This window comes from Narcine bancroftii, chromosome 3 (genome assembly GCF_036971445.1).
Source record: "Narcine bancroftii isolate sNarBan1 chromosome 3, sNarBan1.hap1, whole genome shotgun sequence".
NCBI classification, from domain to species: domain Eukaryota; kingdom Metazoa; phylum Chordata; class Chondrichthyes; order Torpediniformes; family Narcinidae; genus Narcine; species Narcine bancroftii.
In genome coordinates, this window is record NC_091471.1 from 347701589 (window position 1) to 347723963 (window position 22375).

Consider the following 22375-nt stretch of genomic DNA (forward strand, 5'->3'; position numbering starts at 1 on the left):
CTAGGTGATGTTGCTGGGAGTCAACAACAGCTCGCCATGTCTCTGCACTCATCTTCTCGGGTGAATCTGTATCACTTTGCTGATTGCCTGGGGAGGGGGGGGGGGGGGGTGGCTGCATTTAGAAAATCAGCCAGATAAAATAAAAGCCATTAGGATTTCAATAAAAATATGTTAATATTTACATTTTGAACGACCCAGTGATGTATCATTTGTTCTGCAGTGGATTTTTGTTTTGACTGCAGAGTTGGCATTCTTTCTTTGAACTAACTCACAGAGTGAAATGAATTACCTTCAGGTACAGCTGGCCACCACATCATGCAATCTTCCCTTTTTTTGCACGAGAGAGCCTCTCAGTTCTAAATGGGCCCTTTAAATGGACATTCATGGGGACCTAGTGCTCATTCATCCGAGCTTTCTGAAAACGATAATGGGCCACACAAGAAACACCCTTCAAAAATTATTTAAGCCTTGCAATCACAGTTGTCAACATGTGCAAATTAGTATTCGGTATCATCTTCTAGAATTCCTCAAGTCAGTTATTTTGCTGGAGACACAGATCTAGAGTATTTCACTGTGCAAACAACATTTTTCTGAATGTGAAGAAAGGAATAGCAGACAACTGTAAAAGCTCTGGTATTTAGAATTCAAGCAACTGCCTCCAACCGCACAAAAGAAAATAAATAAATAAATAGATACAAGCAAGATAAATAAGAGTACTACAAATTTACTACAAATTTAAATACATGCTCTCTGGTGAAGATGGGTGTGAATATTCAGCCAGCGGAGAGCCTCGGTTGTGTTTTGCTCATAGCAGCTGTTTGAATAAAATGGTGTCGACCAGGGTGATGAGCAGGTTGATGCTGCAACATGGGGGGGGGGGGAGTCTCAAAATGTCTTCCTTAAAGTTTCTCTAATCCCTCTTTAGTAAGAATCTTCATCTTTATTAGTATACTATTAAGTATATTAGTAAGGCTTTATCTGCAAACTTGGTGGGGGGGGTTAATTATGACGGTGTGGTTAGTCTTTTGGGTGGCTCTGTGGAGGGGGAAGAACCTGCAGGTGCAGCGACAGTTAAATGTTTTCAAAGAATGTGACTGAAAATCAAGTAAAACACTTTAAGGTTGATATAAGTGAAGTTTGTTCACAGTGTAAATGCAGCATAGTATTTTTTTTTGTCTTTTAAAAAGTTTATTCTTGATGAAGGTTAGGCATTGCAATAGCGAGTCTCAAGCTACCGGAAAACTAGCTCATATGGCATCTACCAATCCCCTTGGGTGCTGGATATCAGTGGTTTTACTGTATGTTGATCTGTGGTTCCATTATAAATGAAATAATTGATCCAGCTGGAACAAATTGTCCTCTTGCCATTGACGATATGTTGTCCTCAGATTTCCAAGGTCATTAAACCAAAACAAATGGTCAACCATTGAACTATTCAAATTATAAAGTATAAGACCTTAAGTTTCTCCCCTCCCCTCTCCTCTCACGATGAAGAACAGCCCTCGCAGCACCCTGCTCCATTGGGAAAACAACAACCATGTTTGGTCAAGTTGGTCAGTGGTGGGGTGGGGGGGAAGCTGGTGAAGTGTTGTGATTGAGTTTGATAATGTGCCTTGCTCATCATATGGAAGGCACTTGTCAATACATTATAATCGATCCCAGGGCCGGTGCCAGACACTTTGCACATGAGGCAAGGCCAGCCACTTGCACCCCAAACCACCCCCGACATAAAAATTGCCAACTTCGATTTTTTAAAACAGATGTTTTGTAGAAAAAAATGAAAAGCACAAAACTTGAAACTGCTCATTTTAAATTGCAAGAATAGCTAATACATCAATTTTTGATTATCTTTCTCAAACGCAAAAGAAAATATTTTGCCACACAAATCAGGGCACTCGGTAGAATGCATCCCTCTGCCAAAGGTAACATTAAAACATTTTACTTCACACACCTTATATACCTTCCAGTGTCCCACAAGGATGATGCGTATGAAAATGCCCCTTGGCCCATCAAGTTTGCTCTGACGTCCCAAAAATCATTTTTACAAATCTATGCTATTCCCTTTTTTTTAATTTTCCCACATTTCTCTCATTTCCCCCAGAAATGACAGTGATGGCCAATAATCTACCTGAGATTCGAGAGGAAATTGAAACATCCAGCAGAAGCTCACATGGTCACAGAGGAAGTGTCCAAACTGCATACAGACAGGTCCAGAGTTCAGGGCAGGAGCCAGATTGCTGGAGTTGTGAGGTAGTAACTCTATTAATTCCACCACTGCGAGAAAGCATCAACTATAAAGTTGATGACACGTCTCTTTAAGAACTGGCTGGAAGGATAGTATCTCCATATTACACAGCAACAACCCTGAGAACTTGCAATATATTGATAGAGAACCTTGAGCAAAATGTAACTGCAGTACAACTCCCATTATACAAAATGGTCGGGACTAGGCCCATGTCATAACATATAACATAACAATTACAGCACGGAAACAGGCCATTAGGCCCTTCTAGTCCGCAACGAAGCAAACACCCCTTTTCTAGTCCCACCTCCCTGCACAATGCCCATAACCCTCCATCTTCTTCTCATCCATATACCCGTCCAACCTTTTCTTAAATAATACAATTGACTCCGCCGCCACTATTTCTCCCGGAAGATCATTCCACACGGCTACCACTCTCTAAGTAAAGAAGTTCCCCCTCATGTTACCTCTAAACCTCTGCCCCTTAATTCTTAACTCATGACCTCTTGTTTTAATCTTTCCTCCTCTTAACGGAAATAGTCTATCCACATCCACTCTGTCTATCCCTTTCATAATCTTAAATACTTCTATCAAATCCCCTCTCAACCTTCTACGCTCCAAAGAATAAAGACCTAATCTGTCCAATCTCTCCCTATACTCTAGATGCTTAAACCCAGGTAACATTCTGGTAAACCTTCTCTGCACTCTCTCCACTCTGTTTATATCCTTTCTATAATTAGGCGACCAGAACTGCACACAGAACTGTCGGATAAACATTTTTTTCAGAGAAATGGCCATTTTTTAAAAAAACAGCCCAGTAGCAACAGCAAATCACTTGTATAACGTTCAAACAACAACAAACAACAAGGCCGTTTAAGCATTAAGATAATGTTTAATTCTCACCCTAAAAAAATGCTGGCCGCAGCCAATCCCCGACAGGATCCAACCGCTGATCTTAGGGAGGCTTCCCAGACTGGTGGAACATTCACTGGCAAGTTGGCAGGCTCCTGTCTCCCCGGTCACCCCCTAGCTCCTGACCCTGATGCCCGAGTCCCAACTCCGAATCCTCCCCTAGCCCTACTACAACATACCAAGGAGTCCAGTGCACTCCAGGTTCGGAGTCGGCGTTGGGAGCTCTGCTGTGCTGAGGAAGGAAGGAGGGGAGGGGAGAGAGGGAAGGAGGGAGGAAAGAGGTGAGGAAGTGGGGGGGGATGCCACTGAGCCAGAGGTCCCGATCCTGCCCGGAGGCCACTCTCCTTGACGACGCCAGGAAAAGGGATTCATTGCCCTCTGTGATTCTGCCGACGACCATGGTAATATTGGCAAATTTTAGATGGTATTTGATTTGTACCTAGCCACACAGTCATCTGGACCAAGCATGCATCCTTGAGGTGTATCATTTACCATCTTAATGCAGCTGTGAGATCAGTCACTCTTTCCTATGCCTGAATATTATTTAAAGGGTGAAAAACTACAGCATGCTGTTGAGCAGAGGGACTTGGGAGAGGTTGTGCATGAATCGCAAAAAGTTAGGTTGCAGGTGCAGCAGGTCATTAAGAAGGCAAATGGAATGTTGGCCTTCATCGCTAGAGGAATTGAATTCAGGAGTAGGGAGGTAATGTTGCAACTGTATAAGGTACTGGTGAGACCTCACCTGGAGTACTGTGTCCAGTTCTGGTCTCCATATTTGAGGAAGGATATACTGGCTTTGGAGACGGTCCAGAGGAGGTTTACTAGGTTGATCCCTGGGATGAAGGGGTTGACTTATGATGAAAAGTTAAATCGTCTAGGATTGTATTCGCTCGAGTTCAGAAGAATGAGAGGAGATCTTATAGAAACATATAGGATTATGAAGGGTATGGATAGGATAGATGTAGGAAGGTTTTTTGAGCTGCCTGGGGAAACTAAAACGAGAGGACACAGTCTCAAGATTCGGGGGAGTAGATTTAGGACAGAGATGAGGAAAAATAGTTTTTCCCAGAGAGTAGTGAATGTTTGGAATTCTCTAACCAGGGAAGTGGTTGAGGCTGCCTCATTAAACATATTTAAAATTCGCTTAGATAAATTTTTACATGATAGATGAATTAGGGGATATGGGGAGACGGCAGGTAGGTGGAGTTAGGTCATAAATTAGATCAGCCATGATCGTATTGAATGGCGGAGCTGGCTCGATGGGCCATTTTTGGCCTACTCCTGTTCCTACTTCCTATGTTCTGATGTAAATGCCAATTTCTGGGCTTGTATTATATAATTATCCACAAAATTATCCTCAACTGTATCCCCACTCATTCAGCACAAAGTAACTGAATAGAGTTCTAAAGACAATGTGAGTCCTTCATAAATTTTGAGTGCCTGCACTTTTGAATTTGAAATGGTGGCACTTTGTATTTACACGGCAGTACTTGGGCTCAGAATATTTGAGCAGGGACTCTGTTAAAGTGCAGACTCAGCAGGTATCACTGTTGCACAAGTGCACATTCAGGGTATAAACCAAATGCCTGCATTTACTGACAGATTCTTCTCAATGACACATTGATTTGAAATTCAATGACAAATTAGGAGTCCAACAATTTACAAATTAACTCTAACAGCAGGGAAGGGGGAAGGCTTAATGAAGGCTAAATCAGGCAATCTATACATGAACTAATCTGCGCACTTACTAATGATTTGCCAAAGTGGTGATTGATCAACATTGGTAATTGTGAGTTCCCATAGAAGATGGTGACCTAAAACTCAAGTCTGAACTGAGGTCACCACAACAATGAGCTACTAATGTCTCACTAATTGATTTATTCATACCACAACAGTCCACTCTTCACTTATTTAAATAACAAGTTGTTGTTGCTAAGAGCCCCCCCCCCCCCTTCAAAAATCACAGCTCTGGACTTGTACTTCAGTTGCTAAAAACATTCAGTTCTCAACTCACAGTAAAGTGTGGTAAGAGGACAGAACAGCACCAGTCACAGAAGGTCCAAAGTACACTCAGCATCCTGTGTGAATGAAGCTTATGAAGAAGGAGTGGATTCAAATGTCATTTAAGTAATCAAGATACCACAATCTGCTTTCCAAGTACACCCCTGTCGACAGGCATGATGGACATTTGTGAAGCCAGGTTCTATTATTTCCGAGAAGATGTGCATGTGTGAAGAAGGAGGCACATTGCATGATGGAGTACCCTCTTAAAGGCAGCATCGCCCCAAAAATGTCTGCTTTCACAATAAAGAGGAGGGCTGGTGAAAAGGACAAATTATATAAGCCAGTGCCTCAGTTCAGTAACAATTTCCTCCATCTGATTTTGCATCATGTTTTCACGTGATGTAGGATTGGTGACAATATCACCTCCTTGACAATCCTGAACACCGCTGCCCTGCAAGGCCGTTAACTGTCTCTTCCTCCCAATGCACTGTGCAGCAAAACACGGCTCTAACTCCATCCGCAACTTTGCGGATGATGCCAAAGTCATTGGTTGGATCACCTGCAGTGACATTATGGAGTAGAGGAAGGAGATAGAGAGTCTACTGGCACGTTGTCAGGATCTCCTTAAATGTTAGCGGACAGGAGCTCGTCATCAATTTCAGGAAATGGAGAGGAGCGCATATATCAACGGTGCTGAGGTGGACAGCTTCAAAAGTTCTTAGGAGTACACATCACCAACAACCTGTCCTTATCCAAACACGATGATGTTACAACCAAGAAAGTGCACCAAGGGCTCTACTTTTTGAGAAGCCTCAAAAATCTGAGGTTTCTTACCAACTTTTACAGGTGCACCATAGAAAGTATCCTGTCGGGATAAAACACAGCTTGGTTTGAGAACTGCTCTGCCCTGGACTGGAAGAAATTACCCAGTTTCTTGACACCCTGCACCATCTGACGACCGTGGCTCTACTTCCTACACTGCTTATTTATAACTGCACTAATGTGATAGTACAGACCTATCACCAATGTATATAGTGTATATAGTTAGAGTATCTAGACTGTGCTTACAGCGATTGGCTGAGAGCTTAGCCACGCCTACTGTCTGGGCCTTAAAGGGTTGTGTCCCTAGCCAGGTCAGATCATTCCGGATTGGTCGGCCACCTGTGAAGAGCTCCTGCCTTTTGCTAATAAAAGCCTTGGTTTGGATCAACAAGTCTTTGGTTCTTTCGACGAGCTCTTCAACTACCTGCTATAGTTGGATAGCACATAGAACAAAGCTTTTACCTGGATCTCGCTGCACATTCATTCCTTCAGGTAAACAGAATAGATTAAGCATTAATTCATAATCATACTGACAGTGCAACAGACCTGATTGGGTCACACACCTGAATGATGAGTGGGGCCACTGAAGTTGCCTCGGACGAACGGCGCCTGAAATGCATACACACTGTCCCCTTCACCAATTATGTTCAAATCCTCCTCGTCTGAAAAGGAGCGTTCAAACCCATTGGTGTAAACTTCAGCCAAAATTATCTGGAAAAAATAATAAATAAACCCTGCTCAGATTATTACTGACAGTGTTTTGTTTTTAAAATTTTTTAAAATCAGTTTTGCATCATGAATATTGCTTTTGGATTTACGTAGAAAATACCATAGGGTTTTTACAATACACAAGTTTCAAGCCAGAAGGATCTCTGGCAAGTTGCCTTGTGGCAAAGACTAAACATGCTTCCACAGCCAATAAACCTACCTGCCTAAAATAGATCCCCATCTGTGTTGCAAACTATGCCTTTTAGTAACAACTGCCCTTTTCTCGGTCTCCAAAATTCAGTTCTGTTGATATTAATCACAACTGAATTTCAGAGTCAAATTACCCCTGTCCTCATGTAGTTTGTTTCGAGCCAATGGCCAGTCTTCTTTCAAACTCAAGTTGATGCCGCTGCCCATTTTTAATTCGTTCTCATTAAGCAGAATACAGGGCTCAAACTAAACACTTTCAGAACAGCATCAAAGTCTGCTAATTTGAGGCCTGTAATTTCAAAGAAGCAAGATTAATCTTAAAAGAAGAGTTCCAACATTGGCTTGTCATTGAATATTACAATCATAACAAAGTAATTTCCAATTCTTCTTAGAAAATATGCAGAAATGCTGGAGTAACTTAAGAAGTCCTGCAACGTCCATTGGGGGCAAAGATATACAGCCAATTTTCCGTCCCCGAGACCTTTGTCGAGGTGCAAGCAAGACGCAGGCAGGTGCCTGAATGGAAAGGAAGGGGAAAAAGAGTAAGAAGGGGCAGGGGAAGGAGCACAGGTGTGGAAATGGATAGGAGGGCAGGAGAGAAAAGCTGAGGATTGATCGAGGGAGAGAAAGAAAGAGAGGAAAGAAGACACAAAGATAGATTACAGGAGAGATGATGGTGGTGGTGGGGTCGAAATTCTTCTTTAAAACCTAGATAAACAATGATAATCCTATGTTACTAAAACTTCTTTGATCTTAGAAGATCTCTATCAATCCCAATCGACACTTCACCCAAACACTCTCATAATTAATACACAGAAGTTTTTTTTAAATCTCTCGTTCAAGTGTAGTCTGCTAGGTTTTCATTCAAATAGACAATATACAGTATTTATTAACGAGACTAAAGTTACAACCTGAACCTTGGCGACTGATCAACTAAGCATGATGTGCCATGGTTTGCGCAAGAGTTAGCGATTATAGGACCAGCAATCCGGGATCAAATCTGGCGCCGTCTGTAAGGAGTGTCGTACTTTCCACCCACGACCTGCATGGGTTTTCTCCAGCTGTTCTGGTTTCCTCCACCCAATTGTAGAATTGCCCAATCCTAAGCCTCTGGCAACACAGATCTGAGCCAAGGGCCAAAACTTCAATCAGACTGGCTGAGGTTCTTTCTCATGGACATTTGGCCCTGCATGAAGGCCGTATTCTTCAGCTCATCCCTTTTCCAGGAATATGGTTAAACCATTGAATGGGCCACTGGGAAGTAGGGTGTACTCATACCTTGCTGTTATTGCTCAGTGACACCACAGCATCTCATATGCTAGTTACTGAGTGAAAATCACCAAAGAGTAAAACTAAAATTCTGCACTAATGTAAAATGGAAAGATTCACAATTGTCTTAAGTGGGAGATTTATTGTCATCAGATTTAATAATTAAGATTATGAATGCACTTGACTAACAATAAAATAATTCAAATGAACAATAATTAAGACAATTCATCTATTATGTTGGGCTGAGACTGAATCTGTACCTGATCTGGAGTCACTTTGCCCTCATCTGCCACCATTTTCCGAAGTGTAGCAACGGTTCCAAGGAGCGGGATTGCCAGGCCTATCCTCAAATATCTTTGATTCTTGGACTGGAAAACCAAGGTTACATTCAAAGCCCTAAAAGTAAACAGAAATCATTCATAAAGTAAACTGAAGCTACATACACATGTTTGCAGCAGTTTTTCCACTGGAATGATCAATGATTTGAACTTAATGGGATGGATTTTTTACTCCACTCTGCAACACTGAACAGAATCAATTCAGAAACTTCACCGAGCACATGCAAAGGGGGGAAAAAGATTAATCCCCTCCTTGCTCTAAGAGAGAAAAAAAAAATCAGTCCAATTGAGCTATGTTTCTTGTAAAATTACTCAGCTAACACAACACATTCTCTTCTTTTGAGGATCTGAGGCATCACAAACGAGAAGAAATCCCGTTCCTTTCTTACAGCACCGTTCCATGATAACTGTTCAGGTAAATTTGCAGATCTGGATGGAAACATTCCAGGAAGTTGTATCATATGATGTCAATCCCAATCGACACTTCACCCAAACACTCTCATAATTAATACACAGAAGTTTTTTTTTAATCTCTCGTTCAAGTGTAGTCTGCTAGGTTTTCATTCAAATAGACAACATACAGTATTTATTAACGAGACTAAAGTTACAACCTGAACCTTGGCGAATGATCAACTAAGCATGGTGTGCCATGGTTTGCGCAAGAGTTAGCGATTATAGGACCAGCAATCCAGGATCAAATCTGGCGCCGTCTGTAAGGAGTGTCGTACTTTCCACCCACGACCTGCATGGGTTTCCTCCAGCTGTTCTGGTTTCCTCCCACCCTCCAAAGACATACAGGATTTGTAGATTAATTAGCGCATTTGGGCAGCAAGGGTGTGGGCCGATAACCTTGCTATAATCAACTTTTTTTTAAAATAATGTCGCCAATTGTGGAACACAAACTCTAAAATCTAATACTATCAAAAAAAGGGGAAAAAGTTTTTTTCCAAAGTATCTCAAATTAAAAATTAGTCAGCAAAACTGCAGATTGGAGCACAGAAATGAAGTACAAATTTGAGCATACATACAGTAAAACCCCTATTATCCGGAATTCAAGTAACCAACAACCTCAAGCAATCGGCAAAAAAAATCACGGAAAATAAATAGGTAAACACTGCGGAAGTTTAAAATTGGCATGACTCGTTGTTAGTTTGCCAATCCGTGAAACACAAAATCCCAAGTAAATGGAAAATTCACTTATTGGCATCTACCAATCCCCATTGGTGCTAGATACCAGGGGTTTTACTGTATTTAGACTGCAAGATCGCTTGACAAGTATGAGTTATGGATAAGTGAAGTAAAAAGGGGTATCTATCAATGGGCTAAAAAGCATCTATGCATGATGCAGAGTTGTTTCGAGATTATAATTTTAAAAGCAATTGTTAGTCTGCCCATTCCTAACAGCCAATCATCCATTGGAAGCATTTTCACTTTGACCAGGAACAATCTGCTGTGGGAACCTCGCGGGTCGAGCAGCAAAAGAAGGAGAAAAAGAATGACCGATGTTTTGGGTTGGAATCCTCCACCCAAAATGCCAACGACTTTTTTGTTCTGGATTCCACCATCTGCGGTTTCTCTTCTCATGGATGCCGTGGAAGATGAGAAGGGCTTGAAAGCAATTAAAGGCAACATCCCAGGCTTCAAAAAAAGTCTCATGAATCTCCTGAGGGAGGAATTGGGTGGGGTGGTGGGGGTGGGGGGGGGGGGGGGTCCTGGTCCATTCCTACTCAATCAAGTAAAGTCAAGAAAAATGTAACAGCCTGGATGTGTTTCTTACCTTTGTTGTGGGTGTCTTGAACGTTGTACGTAATTGTGGTCTGTTGAGTGTGAGGAGGGGAAAAAATGGTTCGGATTCAACGGTGAATCTTGTATATAATGGATTACTGAAATTTGTGATTGATTACTGTAAATTGTTTGAGTTTGAAAATCTATAAATAAAATATTTTTTAAAAAGTCTCATGAATCCAATGAGAAAATGAGAACCTTGTAGAAATCTCCAAAATATATTTGCAAGTGTAGCAAGCACATGCATTATTGGAAAACATGACAGGCGCAAGAGATTTTTGAAGGATGGCTCAACCTTGAGGTAGCTTATAATTAAAAGCCTGGGCCAAAGTACAGTGCAATCACTTTACTGCTTGCAAGATGCCCCATTTTTGCAAAGATATTGATCACATATCAATTTTGGCTTCATCTTGACCTATCACTGCGCAGCAAGTTCAATGCATCAATGTAGAGATTGAAAGCACTGCAACAGAACCTATGATGTCATTGTTTAAACCTGATCAAATCCAGCTCCCTTAATTCAAAGTTCATGACATTTACAAACATTAAGCTGAACCACTGTTTGCAGTGCCATTAAAAAGAAGTACTCAACAATGGCCAATTTGAATTCACAGTGCAATCAGGTTCACTGCAAACACACAAACGTGCTGGAGAAACCTAGCAGGTCACGCAGCATCTATAGGAAGTAAAAGGTAATCAATATTCTAAGTCAGAGTTCATTGTCAAGGTATAATCACTGTTCTAAATTACATGTCTGCTTCCCAGGTTCATACAAGTCGTCAGTGACTTAAATGCAACATCTTACATTCAGACCTGTGCATAAGAAACCATTACAAATGGCTTCAAAGAAAAAAAAATATTCCTTGTTAATTGTGAATCCTTCAAAAATTAGGTTCGAGTGCCTGGTGGTTTTCAATAATATTAAAATAATATTATTAATACTGTTACAGCGCCAGCGACCGGGTTTCAAATCCGGCGCTGTCCGTAAAGAATTTGTACGTTCTCCCTGTGTCTATGTGGGTTTCCTCCGGGTGCTCCAGGTTCCTCCCACTCTTCAAAACCTACCGTGGGTTTAGGTCAATTGGGAGCAATTGGGTGGTACAGGCTCGTGGGCCAAAAGGGCCTGTTTGTTACCAAGTTGTATGTCTAAATTTTTTAAAATTAAAAATACTTTCTTCATGAAGAATGACCAAAGAAATTCAGGTATTGCTCATGAGTAGCTTCAGACCGGCATGAAAACATTAAAGGGATAATGCATATAGCTCAGGACTAGAACTGACATTGAAATAAGTGGGTGATGGCTTTCCCCTCTGGAAAATATAAATCCTGATGTTTAAAAAGGTGAGTTGAGGCACAATTCTAGGAGGAAGTGAGAGTGGGAGAAAGAATGGTCAATTGAACGCTTGACTGAAGCACTGACCATTGTTTTTCTCCTACTGCGGCTTCTCGACCTGCTGAATCCCTCGAGCAGATTGGGTTTTTTTTGCTCTAGATTCCAGCATCTCAGGTGTCCATTTTATTGTGGGCCTGGAGTGATACAAGTGATTCCTATGTTTTCCAAAAACGACCCACCACTTCCACATAAACAAATATTCCTCTTCGCCAGTGGTTTTCAAAATTCTGAAACCACGCGTCTTCAATACATTTCCTTTAAAAAAAATGAATACAGTATTAAAAAGTATATTGATTCCTGTGTCAGACAGAAATAACTTTCTTTAGGCAAGAAACAAGAGTTCAAAATAAAAAGTATCACTGCAGATTGAAACCAATGTCACACGGGAAGGAAAGACTTCAATCCTCCCTCTTCTCATCACCAAGACAAATGGTATTTCCTTTTAGAATAAAATTTGAGAGATTGTTAAAAGAATATCAATGTTCTGACACCGCTTCTAACTCTCCAGCACATATGTGCGTGTGTGTTTTTTTAAAAAAAGACTGTGGCAGCCCGCCACTGCTGAGATCGAGCCGTCACATCGCACAGCAGAATAACACACTGTAACACGTCCCTTAATGCAGCGAACCAGCGCAGTTGAAAACTGGAGCAGTACAACACCCTAAAATGGCGCTGGCTAAGCTGCCCAGCTAACAGATCAATAACAGGCTGGGGAAGAAGGGTATTCACATGCAAGAATGTTCCCGCCCACTATTGTTATTCAGGCAGCTGATGTCAGCCAATCAAACAAGTGGCAGAAACTCCAACTGTATAAAAGGAGCCTTTCCAGCCTCAATAAATCTCAGATTTTAACCTCCCCACTGCGAGTGGCTGTGTTTCTTTGCAGAAGACACTGAATAATAAAATGTGTGAATCATCTTCACCAAGAAATAAAGATGCAAACCTTTTAAAGTCAAAGATTTTAATCTATTATGTTGTTTTCAATAAAATGATTTATTTTCAGGATTCTTCCCAAGTCTCATGGTCAAAACACAATAACCAGGGAATGATTCTGGGAAAAACGTCTGAGGAGTGTGATGTCACAAGATGTAGTTTTATATTATGATAATATAACATTACTAACAAAATAACATGAGAGATTGGTGAACTTCAAATTACTTTAAAATCAGTTCTCTATTGATTGGCACATGTATTTGAAATCTGATTAGGTTCTGCAGTCAAATTTACTTGAATAATAGAACATTATGAAATGAAATCATTAATTTCCATAGAGTGTGTTGGATTTCCAGATACATTTATGGCACCAATGTACAGCTAAAGCTATTTTATGCGACAAAAGTTATTTCTATCTGAAATCTTTCAGGTCCTTCTCGCAAGTGTGGCAGTCTTTTTACAAATTCTACCCAGATCTTCTATGTATCCAACATATATTCAGTGGCATTACTCAGACGATTCGAAGTCACTGAACTGGACAGTTGGGGTCTTCTTTAGTGATGTTTCAAGTGGTTCAGAGTATTCTGCAAAGCATTTGTTAAGCCCTTCAAACTTTGCTTTGGTTTTATTTTTATAATTTTTTTTGGTATCCTTCCCCCCATTCATGGCCCCATTCACTCCATACTCTCCATTTCATCCTACACTATTAGCCAATCTCATGCAATACCACGGAGATGTCAGTATAATTACACAACAATCCACCCACAACTTTTATGCCAAACATGTGTTCAACCCCACTAGCACCACATTTTGTTCTAATCACATCTGCTCTTGGCAATGACCACATCTATTGACACTAATATTTCTCCGACCCCACCCCCCTTTTCCACCTACAACCCCAACCTAATCCAGTTCCAAGCAATTATCCCTTTCCAGTGCTCAATGTCAGAGGGATGAGACATTCTTTGCCTAAACTAGGCTAGATCTGTTCTCTCATTTGGGTTTTATCTTGGAGGCCCTACCTAAAACTGCAACAGACCTCCTGTGCAGCTCAACTTCAATGCACCTTTCAAACTAGTTCCTGCAGTGTATGGAAATTTTTTAAAATTCTGTGCAGATAAATTCCATGAAATGAAGAGCATTTAACTTGAAAATCATTGGGCAGAAATGTGTATGAATCTTTTTTTGGGGAGAAAAAATACAAATCAAGTCACCTTGAACTAAGTGAAACCACTTTAATTGCAAATATACATTACACCTCAGAGGCAAGTCAGTTCGTGCCATTCACGACTTGCTGCAGTTTAGAAAAGAAAAATTGGCAAAATGGCTTGTTTAATTATCCAGTAAATGACGCAGAATTTAATAGCGCTCTTGTCCAATTGGCAAGCAAGATTAATGGTAAGCTCTCGCCTGTAATACTCAAAGAGGAACTTTGATTATTAAGGAAATCTGTGGGTAGATAATTGAAAACCTTCTTGTTAAAAATGCAGTGGGAAATAATGGAAGGCAGATCTTCATGCTCTAACCAACCCATACATGAAATAATGTACTGCACCATATCTTGCCATTCTTTCTCAGGTTCTCAAGTTCAGTCTGAAAAATATAGCAAATGGTGATGATGCAAATTATAGGAAAATTATTTTCTCTGGACATACTATGGAGCAATGCCTTCCCTTATTACTTCAACGAATTTTAATTAATACGTGTCTTTTATCATAGCTTTTTTTAAAAATACAAAGAATGCATGAAATCATGGTCATTCAAAAATGATACATTGTTACCCCTTTTCTGCATTTTGGTGGATCTCATGCTATTTAAATAGGTCCAGCATGGACTTTATCGGTGTGTCTGCACCAATTAAAATGAGTAGACTTCACTATTTTCTTCAGCAACATGAAAGAGAAATCCTCATTCATTCGTAAGATGTGGCTCTCACCAGGAAGACAGTGTTAAATGCCTGTCCTTAAATTTTACATTTAAATAAAGATGTACAGCAATGTAACAGACCCTTCCAGCCCACGGAGCCTAATTCACCTACAACCCCCATATGCTTCGAAGATTGAGAGGAAACTAGAGCTCTCAGAGGAAACCCGCACCGATATACGGAGTACGCGGAAACTCCATACAGACAGCGCTGGATTTGAATCTGGGTAATAGCACTGTGCTAACCGCTACGCTAACCGTGTCATCCAGCAAGCTGAATTACTTATTTACCGATTCAAAGAGTTGTTAAGAGTTGGCACCCCGCTGAACGACTCTGGTGTGGAAAATAGTGCAAACCGCTCATGAGTGGTAGACTTCCTTACTGAAGAGCATTTGTGAACCAGCCATTTTCAAGGCTGTTTTCATGTATGCGGGTCTTTATTTCAAATTTGTTGAGTTAACTGGTTTTAAATTCCCCAATGAGGGATTTGAATTCGAGTCCCTGATCAGTCCGTTGAGAAATCTGCATTGCAAGTCCGATGAAATAGTTTATGTTCAGTAATATTAACTTTGGGTGCAGATGCTTTATTATAATAAATAGTAATAGATAAAATAATATAGTTTACTTTTTAAAGAACAAACGTGTCAAATGCTAAGGATCAAGAAACAAGACACCAAAAGGTGTGCACAGATGAAAAACAAATCGAAAACCAAGCTACAGTAAAACCCCTGGTATCCGGCACCAATGGGGATTAGTAGATGCCAGATCAGTGAATTTTCCAGTTGCCTGAGATTGTGTGCTACATGATGAGCGAATGGCAAGGCGCGCCATTGTTAAACGTCCTTATTTTTTACCTATTTATTTTCCACTTTTTTTTGCCAGTTGCTTGAGGCTGCCGGTTGCCTGAATTCCAGATAGCAGGGGTTTTCCTGTATTTTGTGCATTTTTGGTTGCACTCACTCAAGTCGAGACTCATTTCTTATTCTCTTGCAGTTTTTTTTTTCAGCGTCCATCTTATCCAAATGACATCGATACGGGAAGGCACAAAATCTGTCTCCACCCAGATTTTCAACCACATCAATCTGAATGACATTAGATACTTACTCAGGTCAGTGCTTACTAAGTCTCTTTCTTCTATTCTCTCCGATATAATGGTTAGGAGTCTGGACACTGAATCCAGCAATGCAAGATCAAATCTTGAAGGAATTTTGTAATGTACCTGCATGAATATTTTTCACCAGGATTTTGCTCAGACTAGAGAGCTTGAGTGACAAGGAGAGTTGATTCGGATGGGCCTTTGTTCCCTAGAGCATAGGAAATGGAAGGTGATCTTACGATGGTTTCTAAGATCACAAGGGGCATGTCTTTTCACCAGGACAGAAGATTTGAGAACTGGAGGGCAATAGAGGCAAGTGATTGAAGAGGAACCTGGGGGCAGCTCTTTCACTCAGAGGTTGGTCTGTGTCCTGGAATAAGCTTTCAGAAGAAACCCTAAAAGCGGCACAATGTTGACGCTCAAAAGACACTTGGACAGGAAAGACTTGGAAGGATAGTCACCAAATACAGATAAATGGGTCTGGGCCAGAAGGCAAACTTGATTGGCATGGACAAGTTGGTTCACAGGTCCTGTTCCACGTTGTATGGTTTCAATATCCGTTTGTACAGCCTTCGAATATCTTAATCATGAACACATAGACACATCTCTCAGGCATTACCAGGACACATAGTGGTCAGCTTCCTAACTTTGGGAGCATTCCAGCTCACATCTGCTGATATGTGCCACATAGCAGCATTAGGGAGGTCAGTGACATGCCAGTCCACACTGCATTCACTTCTTCATTCACTGCACCACTGTTGCATCTGGAGTACACACTGTAATCTGCCAGACTTAAATGTTTCTCTGAAGTGAAGGCATTCAGAGATATCATTTTGTCGTCAAAGATGCCTGCCAACTTCCTGCCGGCAGCTCCTGGTGTTAGCTATGGAAGGTATTTGCAAGGGTGACTGCTTTGCAGAGAAAATATCCCTCCTCCTGCTATAAATGCTCAAGAATGTGCTAGCACATTTAAGGGGATGGCGAATGAGCTTCTGAATAAATGTTGAAATATTGGCAAGAATGAGAGAAAGAACTAGCAATATCACTGTTCTTGAAACAAAGTGATGCAATCCACCAATCCTATTTTCCAAATGCCATGATCTTCTAACACGTTTTTTTTTGTAATGCAAAAAGACTCATTTTATTTTGATCTAAGCAATATTGCCAAAGGTTTATAGTATTTTAATCACATACAAATATATTTATCCTCTAACATATGTTGAAAAGCCAAGCAACAATGCTTTGAGATCCAAACATCAATGAATTTTTAAGATGAGTATAAATTTAATTGTGAGTTTGTTTATTACTCTCTCTTCCAGATGGAAATTATTTTTTTTCCAATTCAGATCCAGATGGAGTTCATCCAGTAAGCTTTTAATCTGTGCTGCAATGCAAAAGCTGAAAGGTGTAAACATTTCAAATTGGATATGGAGACTAGATAAAATAAGAGTAAGCGCCTTCCAAAGTTCAACACATATTCACTCAATCATATTCGTTGTACAGACTCTCCCTCCCTCCTTACAAGCACAATGAGAATCAGTATTTTCAATCCTCATCTTCCTTCGCGTGTCACAAGTTACAGAAGGGTTTCTCAGGTCCCCTCCCCTTTTGGTTCCTGAAGCAATCAGTCCAACAAGTTTCATTTACTCTCAGACATTTTCTTTCTTCTTCTGCTTTACACACCCCCTGCATACTCCTACTATCTGTCGTGTTAGACAAGCAAAATCTCGGTTTCCTGCTCTACGAACTTTTATAGTACCTTTTGGTAGCAGGAACTTGGCTGGCACTCACCTGTTTATATAAAAAAAAAGAAAAATATATTTTTTAAATGGGCAGCACAGTTAGTGCAGCGGTTATTGCCAAGCTGTTACAACACCAGCAACCGGGGTTCGAGTCTGGCATGGTCTGTAAGAAGTTTGAACGTTCTCCACATGTCTGCGTGGGTTTTCGCTGGATGTTACGATTTACAACCACCCTTCAAAATGTATCGCGGGTTTGTGGTTGCACACCACTGGCCTACTGCAGGGGGCAACCTCTGTACCTGCAGAAGAGCATGGGGACAAAACAACACCTGGCCGGCTGTCAATCAGCCGACCTGAATAGACCAAGCCCCACCCAGTCAGGTATCAATCACCCTCCGGGATATAAGCCTGAGATGGCCCTTTGAAGACACTCTCAGAGTTTACAGCAGCGCTCCTCACAACTGGCTCTGTGGAAGCTTATGTCGAAGAAAGCCTGTTGTACAGACTTTAGGTTTTGTGTGTTTGCTTCTATCTGATAGTGCACCACAGGGTTGCGGGCCAAATGGGTGTAATTTGGCTCATGGGGTGAAAGGGCCTGTTACCGTGCTGTATGTATAAATTTCAAATTTACCTTAAAATATTCTCACGGTCTGGACATCAGAGAAAAGGTGAAAATTTACTGCTAATCTCAAGTTGCCCTCAAGAAGGTAGTGGTGGACCTTTTTAATATGCTACAGGCTCAATGGCGAAAGGGCAATTACAGTGTTCTTGGGCAGGACGCATCTTGTTCATCGAGGAAGGATGGTATGTAATTTCCAAATCTCAATGGCATGTTGAGGTTGTGGCTTTTCACTCACCAGTTGCCTTGGTCTTGGAGGAGACCATCAGAAAAATGTCAAAATACCCATTTTCATTCTTACCTTGAAGCTGAGGACAATTACACACATCTGAAAATTAAATGCATGCATGTCTGAACCATGAGCTGTCCTGGCTGAATCAAGACTCAACAGTGGGGAACAGTTAGTTTTAAGCAAGCAGTGCCTGAATGCACTCCTTCTCTCACTGCTGATGACCGACAGCAGACTTTGGGCAAGGCTGGTTACGTCCTTTCAACCAGCACAGAACCATAAAATACTGTAGCACGGAAACAGGCCTTGTGGCCCTTCTAAAGGAACCTCATCACCTTGGCCATACTTTCTCCTCACTGCCACCACAGAGTCACAGAAGCCTGAAGACCAGAACTTCTAGGTTCAAGAACTGTTTTCTTCCAACAACCATCAAATTCTTCAACCTATGACATAACAAGACCACCACCAAAGATTCATCCATCAAGCAAAACATTTTCTGCACTACCAGCTGACTGCGAATATTTATTTTCTCTTCTTTTTATATTTTACTATCATTTTTTTCTCTTTTTGTGGCTCCAACTGCACCAACCTGTGAATTTTACAAAACAGGGAAACTGCAGCCTGCAAGATTGTCATTGTGTCTGCACCTTGTTCCTGTGTATGCTCATTCATTCATTAGATACACTAATCAATTAGTAATAGTGAAGTCTATTACATACAAAACTGGGAATCTTGGCACAAAGCAAGTAAAAATTATTTTCTTCTGCAAATTATTCTAAACACAAGCTTTTTGTCTTGTCCCCAAAATCAGTGAAGTGAGGAATGTTAACACCTCTCCTGTTAACTTCACTTTCAACCCAATCCATTTCGAGCCTCTCCCAATTTAGTTAAAACTACCCTCCTGATTGATATCTTTGTTTCTCCTCAACCATCAGCCCAAAACCAATTGCATGTATTGGCAATCTGATGGTGGATGCTAATAAGGAAACTTTCAATTAATACTTTTGTTTCAGAAACACACAAAGCAATTAATGTAGGCTAACTTATTTGAAATACAGGTGGTATTGAAATCCAGGGAAATCTAATATCAATGTTTCGTTGATTATTTCCTACAAAATACCACCCTCCAGCTCTTTAGTAAATGCTTTGTTGATGTCCAATAATCATGGGGTCAGTTCTTCTCAAATGGTAAACTCTAGTGTCAGAATTCTAAAACTTATAGCTCCCTGGCTAGGAAGAGAGAGATCATTTCTGATTTATATCACAAAAAGTTAAATCTAATCTGAACTCCCTGATTTTTAATAAGACACTCTTGTGAAGCTCAATAATTACGGTGTCTTCTCAGACAAATGCACTGTCTTACCCATTTGAGATTAGATCTGTGATGCTGACAACATACCTTTCACTGGACTTCATTAAGTCAGTCCACATTGCCAAAAAGCAATTAAGTGCAGCAGGAAACACTTGAATAACTGCACAGATGGGAGGTGATTGGAGGAGTATGGGCAGGAGGGCACATGGGTCAGCATGGACAGTCTGGGCCTGTTTCTGTGTTGTAACACTCCAGGAAACAAGTGCAAAACTGAAGTAAAAATACAATGCTGGAGAAACTCTGCAGGTCAGATAGTGTACTTTCTATAGCAGTGGTTTTCTTTCCACTCACATACCACTTTAAGTAATCTCTATGCCATTGGTGCTCTGTGATCAGTAAGAGATTGCTTAAGGTGGTATGTGGGTGGAAAGGTTGAGAAGCACTGCTGTAGACCCAATTGTTACTGAAATATTTTGCTTGAAAAAAACTGTCATTGGCCCATTTCCTTTGGAGTTATGAAACCGTGCACATAACAAGTCCATTAAGTACAATTAAAAAAGTGGTTTTCCAACTTTTTCTTTCCCTCACATACCACCTTAAGCAATCCCTTACTAATCACAGAGCACCTATGGCATAGGGAATACTTAAGGAAAAGGATGAAAATCACTGTTCTATGGCAAAGATAAAGATACATAACCAACACTTCGGGCTTGAAACATTCATCACAATATGAAGAGCTGTAAGCAGGCATCAGAAACTAAATGATGGGGAGGAGGAGTGGGAGGGGAATGAGCACAGTCCCAAAGGCAGAAGATAATAGTCAGATAAGGGAGGAAGGGAACATAAGCAAGAAGGGAAGGTTCTGTGAATGGAGGGAAGGGGGTGGAGAGCTGGAGGGAAAATGGAGAAAAGGCTAACGGAAACCAGAGATGTTGATGTTACTGTTATCCGTTTGGAGGGTGCCCAGACAGAAGATGAGGTGTTGCTCCTCCAATTTATGGGTGTCAACTTTCCATTGTCTCTCCCTTCCTTCCATCTTCTGCTTCCACCCTCTTCCCTCTCCATCCCTCCTTCCCCTGCTTGCTGGTGTGCCCTCCCTCCCTTATCCACTATTAGCCCTGCCTTAGTGTCTGAGCTTCTCACCTTGCCTCTCCCCACACCACTATTTTGTTCGGGTGCTTGCCTGCATATTTTCACACCTCGATGAAGGGCTCAAGCCCGTCACATTGGTGATGTATCTTTATCTTTGCTATATAAAGGACACTGTTTGACCTGCTGAGTTTCCCCTGCACTGTGTTTTTACTTCAACCACGGTGTCTGCAGACTTGTGTGTTTTACTTCTGCCAAGATTGAAGGCTGCACAGCTAGAGAATTTCACAGTCAGCATGAAAAAATGTGCAGTTATGTCAGACTGTTTCAAAATCTTACTGGTTGACACGAATTTAAGTCATTTCCAAGAGTAGCGTCTAGTGTAAAGATGTTTAATGTGCTGAATAATTTGCACACAAATACACTCTCCGTTTTCCTCTAATTATTTCCACAGTGGATTTTTTTTAATAAATCGTTCATCTCTGATGTATGTTACATTGGGTACAGATATTTTGTAATATATTTTATGCCTTCTCATGGAAACGAGTAAGCAATCATGTCCAGGAAAGAAAGGAGCCATTTGACTTTCCTTGTCATGGTTACCTGCCCAGACTGCTTCCTAAAAATGTTATACCAGCATCTCCTTTTGTCCCACTCGAAACTCTAGAATGGCCTGCTCAGATTTGAAGCCACAAATTATGAATGTCGCTTCAAGGTTCAATAAAGATCTTCAAACATAACTCTCAATCTTGGACTGAAGACACTCCCACATGGCAAATGAACCCCCCATTCACCATCTGACTCATTCTAACCTTCTAATTACAACCTGAAATTAAACTGGCAGAGTAGAACTGCCTCACATTATAATGACATTATAATGAAAATCATGGAGCTTCACTATTGGGTAGTGGGCCACTCAGTCAAGACAAAAAAAAAATTCTGCGCTCCTCAAGTAACCCTTGAAAGCTTGAAAATGAATCCACTTTATCCAACAAACAACCTACTGATGCATATAACAGCAGCACTGCCGCTGGAAGACAGAGACACAGTGCTGCTCCGAAGGGTTCAACTGCCTGGTCCCAATGCCGGCAGCTCTGTGCAGGCTTTAAGTGACCTATTAAAGGAGCTGAGTGTTTGTAAGTAAAATCCTGTGACCGTGGAGAACTGTGCCCAAGCTGGCGGAGCCTGTGCTTGGCAGCAGCTGCAAGTGGTTGCAGGCTGGCACAGGGCACGAGGAACGGGGAGGACCCCCCCCCCCCCACCCCCCGAGAAGGAGAAGCAGAGAAGACGACCCTATAGGACAGTGAGCATGCGTGCAACTTGCGGTAGGGGGACCGCACAGGCTGCGGATTGCTGGAGTCTGGCTCAGAGGAACCAGGTATCGGAGCCAAGATTTCAAAGGGCAAGAAGGGCTCCCCAAGGGCCTCAGCGCTGAAGGCTTCCTGGTTGTGCCAGAGGTTTGGTTCTAGAGCTCGGCTTGGTGATTAATCGAACAGAAGGGTATGCAGTTGTGGGATCACTAGAGGCGAGTCCATGAACCCTCAGTGATTCTGAAGAGACTCTTTTTTGCTTCTCTTTCTCTCGAACTGCAGGTACTTCTGAATATTATGTGAAGCCAAGAAATGTATTACGAAGTTCCACTAAATGTATTACGAAGTTCCAATTTTCCAAACCTGTCTCGCACTCTCACAGTTTCCAAAGCTGCATTTCTAAAACCTGGAGCACCCACTGGAATAAAGACTGACCTT

The 22375-nt window shown here is 41.3% G+C and overlaps 1 protein-coding gene across 4 annotated transcripts in view; it reads right to left on the reverse strand.

Annotated features, from left to right (window-relative positions):
- usp43a (ubiquitin specific peptidase 43a) overlaps positions 1 to 22375 on the reverse strand; it is a 379969-nt gene that overhangs the window by 162369 nt on the left and 195225 nt on the right. For all 4 annotated transcript variants that reach the window (XM_069929601.1, XM_069929603.1, XM_069929602.1 and 1 more), the window contains exons 5-6: positions 8428 to 8563; positions 6544 to 6691 (exon numbers count right to left, since the gene is read on the reverse strand). In XM_069929601.1, the coding sequence (XP_069785702.1) occupies positions 6544 to 6691; positions 8428 to 8563 (284 nt within the window). The remainder of the gene's footprint in view (positions 1 to 6543; positions 6692 to 8427; positions 8564 to 22375) is intronic.